General features: G+C 38.1%; 1 protein-coding gene across 1 annotated transcript in view; it reads right to left on the reverse strand.

The window, feature by feature from the left end:
• Positions 1 to 13,709, reverse strand: part of LOC114660515 (semaphorin-3F-like) — a 171,631-nt gene extending 157,922 nt beyond the window's left edge. The window contains exon 1 of the mRNA XM_028813257.2: positions 13,275 to 13,709. Coding sequence (XP_028669090.1) covers positions 13,275 to 13,371 — 97 coding nt within the window. The 5' untranslated portion in view covers positions 13,372 to 13,709. The remainder of the gene's footprint in view (positions 1 to 13,274) is intronic.
• Between the last annotated feature and the right edge of the window lie 1,574 nt (positions 13,710 to 15,283).

A 15,283-nucleotide genomic window follows, 5' to 3' on the forward strand; every position in this document is an offset into this window, starting at 1 on the left:
GTGAATGGGACAAAAACATTTTGTCAAATGGTGTTGACTCCTGTTTCTTCAAAGCAGCCATTTTTAACAATATTTAGAAAGTGAGATTTAGATTAAAATGTTCTTTAGAATCATACAGTCATTTCAAATGAATAAGGTCTAAGTAAATGTTTGATGAAAAGTGTAATCTTGAAACTCAGTAATAATTATAAAATGCAACAGTTAATTCAGTATTGATATGACCACAACCAGCAATAATTCAGAATTAAGAAAATTATATTCTGGATTATTAATGAGAATTTAGTTGGACTGTTGGGCAGTGTTCTTAGATAGTTTATATGATATTTTACAAATCGTTTCTGGTACATGGAGTAGTCTTAAGATGGCATTGCCTCATTCAATCAGCCAATAAAACTAAATGAAGCTATTTATTTTTATTTTATTACTCTTTGATGTACAACAGTATAATGAAAGGGTGAAAACGATTTATTTGTTCTTGAAATCGGAAAATAGTTGTAGGTTAATATAGTGGGTAGAAATTCTGTAAATCAAATGACAATACGGACTACTCTTTATCCAAAATGATTTAGTGTAGCAGGCCAAGTCTTTGCCTATTCAGTCCTAAAACTTTGTAGTGTTTTGCCTAGCGATTTTAAGAAAACCCCATCATTCAGAGAATGTCATTCCCGGTTAAAGCACAGATAATTTGGACTAAAGTTGCTGGGTGGGTTGTCCATATAGTATTTTTAAAATAAGTGTAGCACACATTGGGATTGGTCTCTAATGATTTGTTCCCATTCTTTTTCTCTTCATAGTGTTTTGCGGTGGCACTTGGTGTCATGGTAATTTTGATCATGTTGTCCCTCTTGATCAAAGAATGGGACAGTGGCATGCATGTGTCATCACTAATGACAGACTAACTTAAGATGTTTGTAGTAATTCACCAAAATTATTGATATTAGTGCAGTGAAAATGTCATTGTCTTAAATGACCATTGACTCAGATGTGTATTTTCTTGGAAATACAAATAAACTGAATTTGTGTTATCTTCCACTTTTTTGCCAGCTTTATCATTTATCTTTTAATTATATTATTAATAAAGAGCTCTAAGAAACTCACTCTATATATTTCTATGTACTGTACATAATATAGTGAGCTATATTTTTTATTGCATGCTATTTTGTGTTTTAACTTTCTGCATTTATAAATGCATAGAGTGCTCTGGACTGGAAGTGTGTTATATAAAAAAACACATTTGAACGTGTGGTGCTGTTACATCACAGCTCCAGAAGCTTTAGTTCAATTCCCAGGCAGGGCCAGTCTGTGTGGGGCTTCACTATTCACCCTGCACTCTTGTCAGTGTTTGCTGGGTACCTACACAAGTGCAGATTAGGCTAACTGGCAATATCCCATTTAACACTGGTTCCTACCTTGTAGACTTTGGCCTCCTACGACCCTGTTCTGTAATAAGTGGGTTCAGAAAATGAATGAGTGAACTGAATGCTAATTTTCAAGTGCCAGTCCTGTAATCACTATGATTAGACAATGCAGATCTTCAAGTTTGTGGAATTGTTATGATAAGTTACAGCAGATCTCTCAATCACAGTCCTGTACTTTGACTGTTTGGGTCACTGTAGATCTCTGTTAGGTCACTGTTCTTATATTGATAGGATAATTGAATGCAGATGTGACAGTCCCAATTATGAAATTATAATAATGAGCCCATTAACTCTGTTCATTAATGATGCATAATTAAGTCACATTAAAATCTGAAGGCATCCTATCCTAAAAGGTCTGGGCTTTCACAATAACTAGAAGACCTTTTAAAATGGTAAACATGTTGTCCTTGTAAATCCAGGCTCATAATAAACTTGCTTCAAAATGTTTGCCTTTAAACTCTTTCTTTCAGAATCAAGTTTATATTTTATTAGGTGGCTAATGACTATTAAAAGACTTAAATGCAATGTGAAAATAGGTTAGTGGGCAGACAGCCTAATTTTGAAATGAAAACCTGCCTCAGGCAGTAAAGGGCTCTTGCACATTAAACTTTACAAAACCAAAAAAGACACTCTAACTCTGTATTTCTGCAGAGAACAGGAATGCATACAATCCACAAATGAAAAAAGGGTTCATATAATCCATCTCTGAGCACAAAAGTGTCATCAGGGAGTAAACAACAGAAGAATCCATTTGAGGCTTCATCCTGTATGAAACATCTTTGAAGCAAACAAGGTAAAAAGACACTTGCTGTACACAAACAGATCTCCCTCCTAAAAAAAAACAAAAGAAACCTAACATTTCATTTTAGTCCTTAAGTGTAGCGTAGATGGTAGCAAAAGAAGTTAGCAGTACTGGGTCATGGAACGTTCATTCTGGCTTTGATTCCCATGTGTAATCATTGTCTCTATGCAGTTTGCATGTTCTCCTAGTGTCAAGATGGGCTTTCCATGGAGAGCTTCATGCACATTCCTAAACACATGTTAGTTAGTTTAGTTGGCAACAGGGTCCCGTGTGAGAATATGTACCTGAGTGGGCTTTTTGTTGGACTAGCACACAAACAAGGTCTGTTTTCTGTCTTTATGCCAAGTGCTGCTGGGATAGGCTCCAGTCCCCTGAAATCCTGAATTGGAGTAAGGTATAATCCAAATAAGTAAGATGAAGAAGAACAATAATAATAGTGAGTAAGGGTGCCTGTGATGAAATAACACTTTATCCACTGCTGGTTACTACATTGTGTTTAATGATGCTTGGATAGGCTCCCCTCCCATAACACTGAAATGGAATAAATCAATTAATAAAATGAATGGATGAACAGTATCAGGTTGAGCCCCCTGTTGTCTCATATGGCTTGAGGTAGCCAGAACACAAAGCACCACTTTAGCTTCCATAACACCCACCATACTTTCAGTCCAATACTTGCACAGAAGCACAAAGGAAAACCAATGACTACAGACAGTTGATTTTTCTTTATTTTTAATGGCATTTATGCAGGTCACAGAACAAAGTCACCTTGCACAAGCTACTCCCTCTGTTTTAAGGTCTGGGCACTCAAAACATGGGACAGTAGGATGAGAAGAGATTTACTTAAATTTGTCACCCTAAGCAGATAAAGAGAAATATTTCCTGAAGAACAATGGTAAACCTAAAGTTGCATGTGTTTGCTTTTAATCAGTGCTTCTTTGAGACCTTTCTTGAGGCCTTTTGATCATTATGGACAAGGGAATATATTGTTGTAAGGCATACTATGTATCCATCCATTCATTCATCCGTTTTCTTTTTGTTCTTTTTTCATTCTAGAGTTGTAGGGAGCCAGTGCCAATGCCAACAGTTCCTATCACAAAGTGGGAACAAACCCTGGATGGGATGCCAGTTTTAACATCTACTGAACCTTAGATTACAATAGGCATTTTTTGTAGAATTTCCATGTTTTCTTTATTTAAATTGAATAAATCATTTTACACTAAGCTAGAGTAGACATTAACTTTAAATTAATGTTTCATTAAGGAAGCATACAACACATCATAATTAATTTACACAACGGTACATCATAAATCTTGCATAATCCATTTTGGGATTATGGAGGGGGTGGAGGGTTGAATCTACTTCAGCAGCATTAGGAACAAAGCTGGAAGCACCCTGGACTCAATTAAACTTGGCGTACTTAGCATCCACTATCTGAATAGTATCTAGCTTTCTGAACTGCAAAGTTATGGAGAGGTGTGGTGTATTTCAACAGAACTAAGCACAAACCAGGAACCAACCCTGGATGGTTGACCAGTGTTCAGAGGACCAAACCCACTCACAATAGGGCCAACTGCAGGTTCCTCTTCACCTTAACCTGTATATCTTTGCATTAAAAGGGGGAAACCGGAATACTTCATGAAAACTATTTTCGGGTGGACAAAGAACACACAAGCTGTGCACAGAAAGTGAATGATCTTAGAACTGAATCAGAGTTTAGCTTCTGGAGCTATAAAGATGGAGCATTAGCCACCATGCCACTCTAGCACTATGCACTGTTGTATAAGCAACTCAAAGAAATCATAAATTAAATAAATGAATGTTGTAGAAGATCAGCCCGGACACAGACAGACACGGACTCAAAATGTCCAAAATAACACACGTTTATTTCTTTATACTGTCCCACACACAACACAGAGCTCCAATAACACAATAATCTTCCCTTTCTCTCCTTTCGCCACCTCTACTCCTTTCTTCCCAAGCTTCGTCCTCCTCCTCCCAACTCTGGCTTCTGAATGGAGTGAGGCGGCCTCCTTTATAGTGCATCCGGGTGTGGCGGAAGTGCTGCATAGGATCCCCGCTCCTCATCTGGCAGCACTTCCGGGTGTGGTGGAAGTGCTGTATGCCCAGACTCTGGAGCTGTCCAGGTGCCCCCTCGTGATGGCCATGGACCCCCAGTGTGTTGAGCTTCTGAGCTCCAAATCCATGGCCCCGATGTAAACCCAGGGGGCTGCCCTCTCATGTCCGGGGGAGGTACACCTGGTAGTACGCCCATTCCCCTGGTCTTCTCTTATAAAGGGCGTCCCGTCTGGGCAGGATCCCCAGCCATCCATCACAATGAGTAAAGTGCAATCAATGGAGTTCATTCTTTTTTAAAAAGTTAATAGAGATAAGTCAGGGTTTTAGATATTCTGGTATTTTCAGATGAATCTGGGCAAATCCATGCATCCACCTCCAGAAGCCTTTTGTCTAATTTATAGATTTATAGTGGGCCATAGCCTAAGCACACTCAATCACCCACATCAATGTTTATTCATACAGGGCCAGTTTAGGGTTTTGCCACTTAACTTGACCTGCACATCTTTAGGACATGGAAAAAAAACTGGAATACCTAAAAAAAACAAAGGCACACGGAGAACATGCAAAGCCCACACAGCCAATGACCAGGCTGTAATGTGAACCCGGGACTTTATAGGTGTGAGGCAGCATTGCTAAACACCACATCACACTAGACAATCCAGTAACTGTTATTTCACACCATGTCATGAAATTCAAAGTGAACACTGTAAAATCATGCTTTACAACATCAAGAAATAAATGAATTCAAATAATAGAACAACATCCAGAGTTGCATTGGCTACATGAGTTTTAATTAAAGGGTAGAGGAAAACTCATTAGCAGCTATAAATCAGAATTGTTCTAAATATGGTAGAAATCATGCTAGTACAGACAAAACTATGGTTTTATATTCATTTTTCACATTTTTTGCCATTAAAAAAAAAAAATTACAGCACTCTTTGAATTTATACACTAAAGTATAAGAACTTTAAGTGACATAATTAGTGCTACCAAGACTAAATTTTGACCTTGAGGGTTAAAATTCAAATCCATAAAATACCAAATCTGTCACGCTGGCAGAGTGCAATAAGTTTAAAATAGTGTTGCTAGGGTCTTGACTTGCATTTGTCATATTATTCCTCAAATGGCTTTGCTATATATTTTGACATCCTCTTCCAGTGCTGATCACTGCAAAACTTCTTTGTATAATGCTAAGCTCAATATTCCTATTGGGGACAACTGAAATCACCTAATACAACTTGCAGTCTTTGTGCTAGCCATCATTTTTTACTATACGCCTCTCAAATACTTCTTGATAGATGTGGCACCCATTCTCCAAAGTCGTCTGCCCAAAACTCTGCATGAAGGCCTATGAGGTATGAAGTTCACCTCATGCCCTCATACACCTTTTTAAAAAAAAAAAGACGCCAAAGCCATAGGGAAACCATTTTTGGTTTTGTAAAGAACCATCCACATGGATGTTCCAGAAAGAACTTTTTTTATTTAGATCCATAGCAGGCTCCATAAATAACCATGCAAATATGAAAACAGATTTGTGAAATGCTTATGTGACATTGAATGGACCATGCTGCATACAATCATCCATCCTGCTATATCCTAACTACAGGGTCACGGGGGTCTGCCGGAGCCAATCCCAGCCAACACAGGGCGCAAAGCAAGAAACAAACCCCGGGCAGGGTGCCAGCCCACCGCAGGGTGCGCACGCACACACACACACGCCAAGCACACACTAGGGACAATTTAGAATCGCCAATGCACCTAACCTGCATCTCTTTGGACTGTGGGAGGAAACTGGAGTATCCAGAGGAAACCCATGCAGACACAGGGAGAACATGCAAACTCCACGCAGGGAGGACCACTGCGCCACTGTGCCGCCCTGCATACAATCACACAGGCTAAATTCAGGTTTTCTTGATCTGTCACATCCTACTAGGTAGCCTACTATACATTAAACATTTCTGCTCTGTCCACATACAGTGTTAGGAACCTTTTCAAAGTCCAAAGAAACAATTCCTAAGCAAAGAAAGTTCAGAGAATTAAATGGTTCTTTATCAAGTAACGGCTCTACGGGGGAACACACAACCCAGTAAAGTGTCTATTAGAGAACCATTATTTTTAAGAGTATACCTTGATCTGAACATGTGGGTCCAGCACAGAGTACAATGAACAGTCTGCTGTCATTGAGACTGGCTGCTCAAAGTGTACAAACAGATGTGAAAGGGATGGAAGAATTATTACTGAGAGGGAAACAAAAGTGAAATGAATACCATAAAAGTACCCACAAAGACAGAGTGGGATTAAAAGGTCAAAGACAATAACAGCACCCATAATGGCTGGAAGGAATAGAAGGCAGAGTGCAATTAAAATAAAACACACACCGCACACCCAGCAAACTCCCATGCCAGAACCATAGACAGACATCAATCTCAAGCTAAGGGTAATAGAGGATACAGAGCAAAAAATCGATAGACTTCTAAGTGAATATGAACGAAGAAATTCTGAACATTCACTACCTGTGCTCTCTAGTGTCAATAGAATGCAATCATTTGAACATACAAATCAACACCACCATTATTGCAAATACTTTACATACATATTCAGATGTTCCTCCCTGTGCTGAGCTTAAATTTTTTTTGGCTTATTTGATATCACATGCCAAAAAAGTTCTCTTTTAAATTTGCTTCAGAGCGCACTGTGCAATGAATGGGCATTATGTCCAGAGCTGCTTTCTCCTTTACTCAAAGTACTCCCAGTGTAAACTCTGCCTGTCCTCGACCGCGTATTAGATTAATGGGTTTATTATTGGAGCAAAGGCGGGTTATGTGACACGCAAAGTGAGGGAGAGGCTGGAGCCAAACCAGTGCCCTTACAGTCCGATACCTTAGCATTTCCCAGTTAATGTATTTTTAAAAGGATGAATTCGTAAAGGTTAAATCTAAACAAATTATACGTATAACGACGATTTATTTTTTCAAGAATTTAACTTATTAAATATTTTAACTAGAAATTAAAATTGCTGCACCTCAAATCAGACAATATTGCAGAATTTTAAACATTTCCCGTGGTGGCATTGTCTATGATGAATATTTATAAAACAGGACGCTTAATACTGGATGTATAAAGGACCACAGAATACACCTTCCAATATTTACGAGTTATTCTTGAACAATAAAATATTCTATTGGACATACAAATCTGATGTGTAACTATAAGCAGTTCAGAAAAATACATAGATTATTTTATTTAAATGGTTTGCACCAATTGTTACATGAAGTACAGAATGTTAGAAGAACAACGAGAATATTCATTCAGGTTTCAAGAGCTCGCGTGTGGATTCATTAAACTCTTCTGTACGGGAGGGGTTCATTGTGAAAGTTACTGTATTAAATATACGTTTTAATATGCCTTTTTGAAACAGGGAAATGTAATTTCAGAATTTTGCAAATAAGATATTATTTTTTTCTGAGATATGAGATCTTCATAAAGACCATATTATGTATGCTTATCTTGACAGCGAAAAATGATGAACAAAGTCTTTATTTTGCGAGCGATGAGCACCATTCACTATAAATGTCATGTCATTCTCGGATTACACCGCTTTTTTGTAATCCCAATAGAAGCGCCCCCGGGCAAAAACTTGAAGACAAAGTGTGGAAACACAATCTGTTCACTCCAGAAAACAAAAGATGAAGGTCTGGAAGACTTCATGCGACACCCCCTATAAAGTCTGTGGTTACCTCTTTTCATCTAAATTCTTTATTCGCGACACATTAACAAAATCAGACAATAAAACAGATGATGAATATGTTAAGCTATTGACTGTTCTTTGCTATACACTCTCATGAATATCGCATTTTCCGCAGTGATTTAAATGATTATTTGCGTAGATGTTTAAACTATTACAATATAAGGCAAGCTAAACGAAACCTGTCTTTAAAAATGCTCACATATACAATACACGTTTTTGCTAGTCTAGTAGGTAAATGTACTAAGTTGGAAAATGCATATTTTAACTCATTTTAAATAAAGCAGTGTTTTGATACACTATAAAATCATATAAAATATTAATCAAAGGCAAAAGACAATCAAAAACTCACCCAAATGTTAAAAAATGTGAGAAACACCAGCTTCTTAGCTGTTATGGGAGCGACTAGTTATGTTGATTGCAGCCTGTCTCTCAAGTGATTTCAAAATGTTCTGAATGGATAGCTTTAATTTTGCATTCAAGTAGTGGCTTAAAATTTTATACTGTAGGTCACATGAATCATCAAATACAGTTACAATTTTTCAAGTCACAATAATAGGACAAGGAAATTAACAGTTTGAGAATTTCACACTCAAACAAAGCCAAGAAAGACATCAGACGCCTATAAGAGATTGAGTATGCAAATATTACAGTAGTGAAAAATTGTCAGGAAGGTGTTTGCACGTCCTCCCAGTTTTTTTTGTGTTTGTTTGTTTGTTTTCTGTCCACATATCTAAAGACTTACGTGATGGGTTGATTGTTGATTCCAAACTGCCCCCATGTGAGTGTGGGTCAGTGCGTGAGTGGACCCTTAGATGGACTGTTATGTGCCCATGGCTGTTTCTTGTTCTGTGCTTGGTGCTTCTGTGATAGGCTCCAGCCAGCCTAAAGTATGTAATTATTTGGATTTTCAAATATTATGTTATATCACCCACTAACAAGAACTGTGACATTTCGTCACAGGTTCAGATTAAATAACTCATTTCATTGAATGACTAATAAAATAATTCCGCTAAGAAATTTGGAAACAGCATGCTCTTCCACATTAATCCAACTGAAGCATGTTGGTTACTCCACTACAAGGTGATAGATAGATAGATAGATAGATAGATAGATAGATAGATAGATAGATAGATAGATAGATAGATAGATAGATAGATAGATAGATAGATAGATAGATAGATAGATAGTACTTTCTCTTTTCCAAGGAGCAAGTATAGCTTTTACAAAAGCTCAAGAAATTTAAAAATATTATTACAAACAACTGCTTCAAACACACGACAAATTACAAAGCAGCAAGAAGAAAAAAACTTTTGACTTGATTAAACTTCAGAGACCAGTCACAGTAAGGCGCAATAAAGGTGTATTGATGTGGATATAAAGCAGTCCCAGTATTTTCTTGCCACACCTCTGCTGAATTATTTGTTGGCCAAAAGTACTCAATGCTAGTGTATCCGAGAGAATGTTCAGAATTGTTAATAATGGCACTCAGTTTTGTTTTTGTTTTCCCATCGCTACTACATCCAGGGGTCGAGAATGCATCCCCAAACTGGACCTGCCTTCATAATCAGTTTGTTGATTCCATTGGCTTCTACTGAACTAATTTTGCCTGCCTAGCACAATAAAGTGCAGAAAAACACACTGGTCACAGTGTTATGGAACATGTAAATGATGTAATTTATGCTTTAAAGAAAAAGTATGTTCTGCCCTTTATTATATAGATGTACTGTACATTTTGTGATATTGAAGGAAGCTACAGCACCTGATTAAAACTGAAGTGTGAGTGGATATATTGTGCAGGCTCCATGCTAATAATGACCAGGAATTCCACCTCTGCTTCCTAGGCCTGCAGAGATAACCTTTGACCTATCCCAGTCACCTGAAATTGTTAATGTGTATTTTTTAAATCATTATAATAAATATTCAGTATTATAGATCTTTTAAGCACTTAACAGAAAATAAACACCCTTGTATGTAGCATACCCTATACAAATGTCTACACAATCTGTGTTTTATGTGTCAGGTCATACCAGCAGCATTCCTCATAATTGACCAGCTAACCTCAAGTACACTCTTAAAACTAAAGATGCCATAGTGGTTCTTAAGAATAATGCCATTGGGGAACCATTTTTGGTACCCAAAAGACCCATCAACAAGAAGGTTCCAGAAAGAACCTTTATTTATTTAGATCGTTAACAGGATTCATACTATAAATAATTTTGAATAGATGTTAATAGATATGTGAAATACCAATGGCTCATGATTTTAAAGTACTTTTGCTGCAAACAATACAGGCTAAGTCCATGTTTTCTTAGTGATAGGTAGCCTACCATGTATTAAAGACTTCATATTAGGAAATGTTTCAAGGCACAAAGAACCAACTTCATATGCAAAGAACCCTTCCCTGAATGAAACAGTGCTTTGTCGAGCAACAGATCTCCGAGGAACCACATAACCTAATAACGAACCATAAAGTGCCATTAAAGAACCATTATTTTTCAGAGTGTGCAAGACGGCAGTTGTTTGCATAGCAGATTCCCACACGAAACTTCAATTAACCTGCTGCGCAGATCTTTGAGATACTGGAGGAAACTTCTAGGGAGATGCAGTGACCTGGGATCTGAACTCGAGCTTGATACCTGTACCGTTAAAGCAGTAGCACCACCCTAAAACTTTGTTTTTGGGGAAAATAATGTAGTAAACATTATTCTATACATCAAAAACAAAGAGGATTATAATGTTACTAAAAAGCGCAATGCCAGGCTGGTCTGCGCCCCGAATCGTGTTCTAACAACCAGAAACATAATCCCTCAAGTAATCTTATTTGTTTCGAAATCAGACTTAACTAATGGATGTATCCGTGTTTCTCGATAATAAAAGACTCAAATAGTTAGGCCGGTTTAACTTCACAGCGAAGGAAGCCTAACACATTTCAATTCTGAGCTGATATAATACACAATTGTGTAAAAATTGCACGCCTTATTATTCGATGAGAATGAATGGGCACGCAAATTATACATTCAAAGGTAATCATTAGACCAGGCGTTTCGAAAGGATCTGCTGTTAAAAGTTCTCATAAAAAGCATTACGTAGCAAATCAAATTCTTTAAATGCTTAGGTAATGGATGGTGTTCTGCGGAGTTTCTCAACAATACCTCTGTGTTTACCCTGGGACTCCGTGTTGTTTAAACAGCCAACCGCAGTACACGGCCGTATTGACACTTCATAAATCGTCTTATGATTGACAGCAAGCTTAGCGGATACACGCTGCGCTCCACCCCACTGTGTCAGGGGCTGTTGAATCAACGAAACCAACAAGCACCTTTCTACGCTCTTAACTCGGCCAGTTTGGACTATACCGGCACTGTGAAAGTGAAACAGTTTCCTGTTCATAAAAATCTACATTAAAATTGCCATCACAAAGAATTAATTTGAAAAGGGAAAAGGCAAATAAAAATTATAGGAAAACTTGTAAAATAAGCTTAACATGTAATTACACGAGAGAAGAAACAAACGAGCACGAGACAGACACCGTAAACAAAATATTCAGCTAATTACAAGCAGCAGCTCCACTCGGCAAGGTTATAAATTACAATTAAAAGTATTCAAAATGTGAGCCAGACATTTCACCAGAGGGCATCCTTCTACAAAAGGTAAGGAGTACACGCGCGCCATTCTTTCTGATTAATTATAGATTATAAAGTTTTCATAAAATCACTTTGGTGTCAACGATCACGAAACGCTTTTCAAAACATTTAATGGTGCACTACAAGAATACAACACATCACCCATTATTATGCAGCATTTTAAATGATGCTCACTCGAATACTTTTAAATGAGAGAATTGCTTAGTTTATTTTCCATCTGTTGAAACTAATACGCAGAGATTTTTAAGTGATTTACACAATCCACTTAATATGATGAATTTCCAGGAACACAGTCAAATGACCTTCGTTTTCAGATTTTTTTTCCTCTGGATAAAAAAATCGTATACTCTGTATTCTCGTTGAAGCAAACCCGCGTGAAATTGGCAAACAATAGATATACGTGATTGAAAAACGTTGCAAACAGCGATCCATCACTTTTACAGAATCTTGCATTTATTAAATACAAAGCATGAACGATTTTCCCCAAAACATTTTATTTTCAGGAACATGTGACTTCAATACATCATCAAGTGGGTTTCGTGTCACAGGGAAAAGAAATGAAGTGTCTGGTTCAAGGTCACCGGAGGAATCAAGAGGATGAGTTGCAGGGACTTCAACGCAACGTCTTACTACTATGCTTAACATGCAAACCATACTGCCTCATAACAGAACGCATCATTTATTTTGCTTTATTGTCCATGGCGTAAATTTAAGTCAGAAGCAACAGCTTGGTGTAAACTAGTAAACCTCTACAAATATCTGATCTGGTAGATCTGTTTAAATGTATTATTTGCATTCAGATTGGCGTTACTTATTACAATCGTGTTAAGCATCAAAGTGTTTAATTTCCTGCTCATGTTGCATTGATCTTAGTAAACATAAAAGGAAGTAATTAAACCAGTCTCATGGTAAGAACACAAAACTATTTAATGAAACACTGTTCTCCTAAATCAGACACCGCATAACTTGAAGATCTGCTGCTGGTGTCGGTCGCTTCTAGTAAACTACCATCTGCATATTTTTGCACGGGTTTTACAAGCATTTGAGGAATCACCACTATAAATATGGTGGTGTTTACATTCACCAGTAGTGTCCGATACCCCTGACGTGCTGGTCCTGAAAAGTGGAAGGATTGTTTGCCTACCTAATTGCCATTGGCTAAATTGACACAACTCAAGATGCAAAAAGTCTTTAAATCTTATTTATGGGTTTAAAAAGTCACACATTTACAGCAATAAAAATATTACGATCACACCGCTCATACCATTCACAATTCAGTGCTATAACTAAACAATTGCATAAACATGATTTCTTCATTTGTGAAGTATGATGTTACTAAAATTGCATGCTATTGCCGCCATTCTTCAAGCTGATGCTTCACGCGCTTTGCCAATTTAATCTGTGGCCGCATAAATGTTAACACATGTTAGCAGATTTCATTTTCCATGTATAGCATTATCACTACATTTAAACATTTCCCTCCTTGTTAACTTGTACGACTGTATGCTGGTGACTTCTTTGCTATAGTTGTAAAGGGCCGTTGCAAAGACTGTCCACTCAGGATCATAATAATGGCCACTCACCTCCGCGGGACACTTTAGACTCCGCTTGAGCTGCTCCAGGGCGCAGACTGGCAGGTATGGCTTCACATTCCACTCGGCAGCGGCAGGCGATTTTCATGAAAGAACGACTCGAATCATCATAGACGGCACGCACCGGGCACGACGAGCGCCAAGCCTTAGGGTCACGGATTAAAAATCCACTCTCCAGCTTTCCGAGGTGTCTTTGCGTAGCTGTCCAGTGAGAAATTTATCATTCACTTCCAGCGAAGCTGCAATACGAAGCCGTAAGACTATGGGACCGTGTACATCCAGTAGGTGCAGCTTTAAGAATCCACGCACCGAGATGAGCAGCAAGTCCAAATCCAGTTGTAAACTTCATACAACAAGCCCACGACTGCACGGCATTGGAGTGTTGGCAGGTGCCGAGTGCTCGGAGTTAAAGCGCTCTCTCTCCCGGGCAGCGCCGCTCCTCCAGCTGGTCGTTTGTTAACCCTTTCCGCGCCGAACACTCTTGTAGAAGCCTTTCTTCGTTTAACTCGTAAAGAATAGAGTTCTGTGTGTAACCAAAATGATTTTCAGGGCGTAACTTTTTCCAAAGTAAAGTCCTGAAATACCTTGTACGCGTTGTCTATTATGTGAAAGGATTCTATAAGTAATAACAAAACACAGTTATTTTAGAAAGTATAATGTCCCGAACGTTTAGAATTACTTTAGACAATCGTTTATTTTATAGCCAGCTCCAAATATCACCTTTTATATTTCACGAAAATGTCATTTCTTCATTTTCATAATTATAGTAATTAATCCTGTGAGTGATCTAAGTTTTGAAGTGTTTACTTAAACTAAACATTGCTTTTAAAACAGATCAGATTCATTTGTTGATTCAAGTTACAATGCGCGTATACTTTCTCACTTTTTGTATATAGATTTTCTTGTATTGTTTTACTACTAGTCGTTGTGACATAAATTATATCCATTCATCCATCTCTCTGCTTTCTTAACCACATTATTCTTAAACTGGATGTTGGGGTCTGGAGCTTCTCTCGGTGGCACTGGGCACAAGGTAGGAATCACTTTAGGTTACATATCCCATACAGATTATATTTTAACTAGACAAAGAGCCCGTTTCGACAACGTAAGATGAAACGGGCACGAGTTTGTGTCAGCTGTGTATGAAGAACAAATGATAAGTAACGAAGAAGTTGTTTTGTAATGATTGTAGTCCACTTTACTCATTACTGTACAGGCTTGTACTGTTAGTTGATGAATTTTCCAGGCCTATAGTATAATATTGAATGATGAATGTTCCAGTACAATATGGAATAGTAATAAGTATACGCACCACAAACCTGATGTAGGTGTATTGACTGAATGCGTAATTGAATCAGAATGCGTAATTAGGCCTCAAGCTGTAGTCGAAATCGCCTTTCAGGCCTCTAGAGCTTTAATCGAAGTCGCCTTTCTCTTTGAATTTTTGCGGCCGTAAATCCGCCGCCTGCCGCGATGTTGGGGTTGGATGTCGGTCTCGTAAGGTTTTTCGGACAGCTGCGCAGAAGGCGACTGCCCATTCGGCTTCGGACGTGCACAAAAGGCGACTGTGCATTTGGCTTCGGACGGACGTGAGTGAGTGAGTGAGGAGGCAGGCGAATTATATATTAAGATTAGAGTTGCCAATTAGCCTAAAAACTTTTCTTGGCTTGTGGAAGGACATTAGACTCTCTATAGGAACCCCACATGAAAGACAAGGAGAGTATGAAACACCTTCCTTAATATACCCCATCCAGGAATCAAACTTGGGTCTAAATACTGCAAGGCGGCTATTCTACCTGCTGTATACTGTGCCCTACTATTCTTAATCATATTAGTGCATGCTATAAATGTCAATTCATCTTTTACAACTATTAGGTGTCTGAAATAGGTCTAGAATGCAACTTTAGCTGGCACTATTTATAAGGTTTAATGCAGGACTAGCTTATGGATGGGATGCTTGTCATTTGTCAGGTAAATTCAGAATCACTATTTCACCTAGT

The sequence above is a fragment of the Erpetoichthys calabaricus genome, chromosome 11 (assembly GCF_900747795.2).
Source record: "Erpetoichthys calabaricus chromosome 11, fErpCal1.3, whole genome shotgun sequence".
Lineage (NCBI taxonomy): Eukaryota > Metazoa > Chordata > Cladistia > Polypteriformes > Polypteridae > Erpetoichthys > Erpetoichthys calabaricus.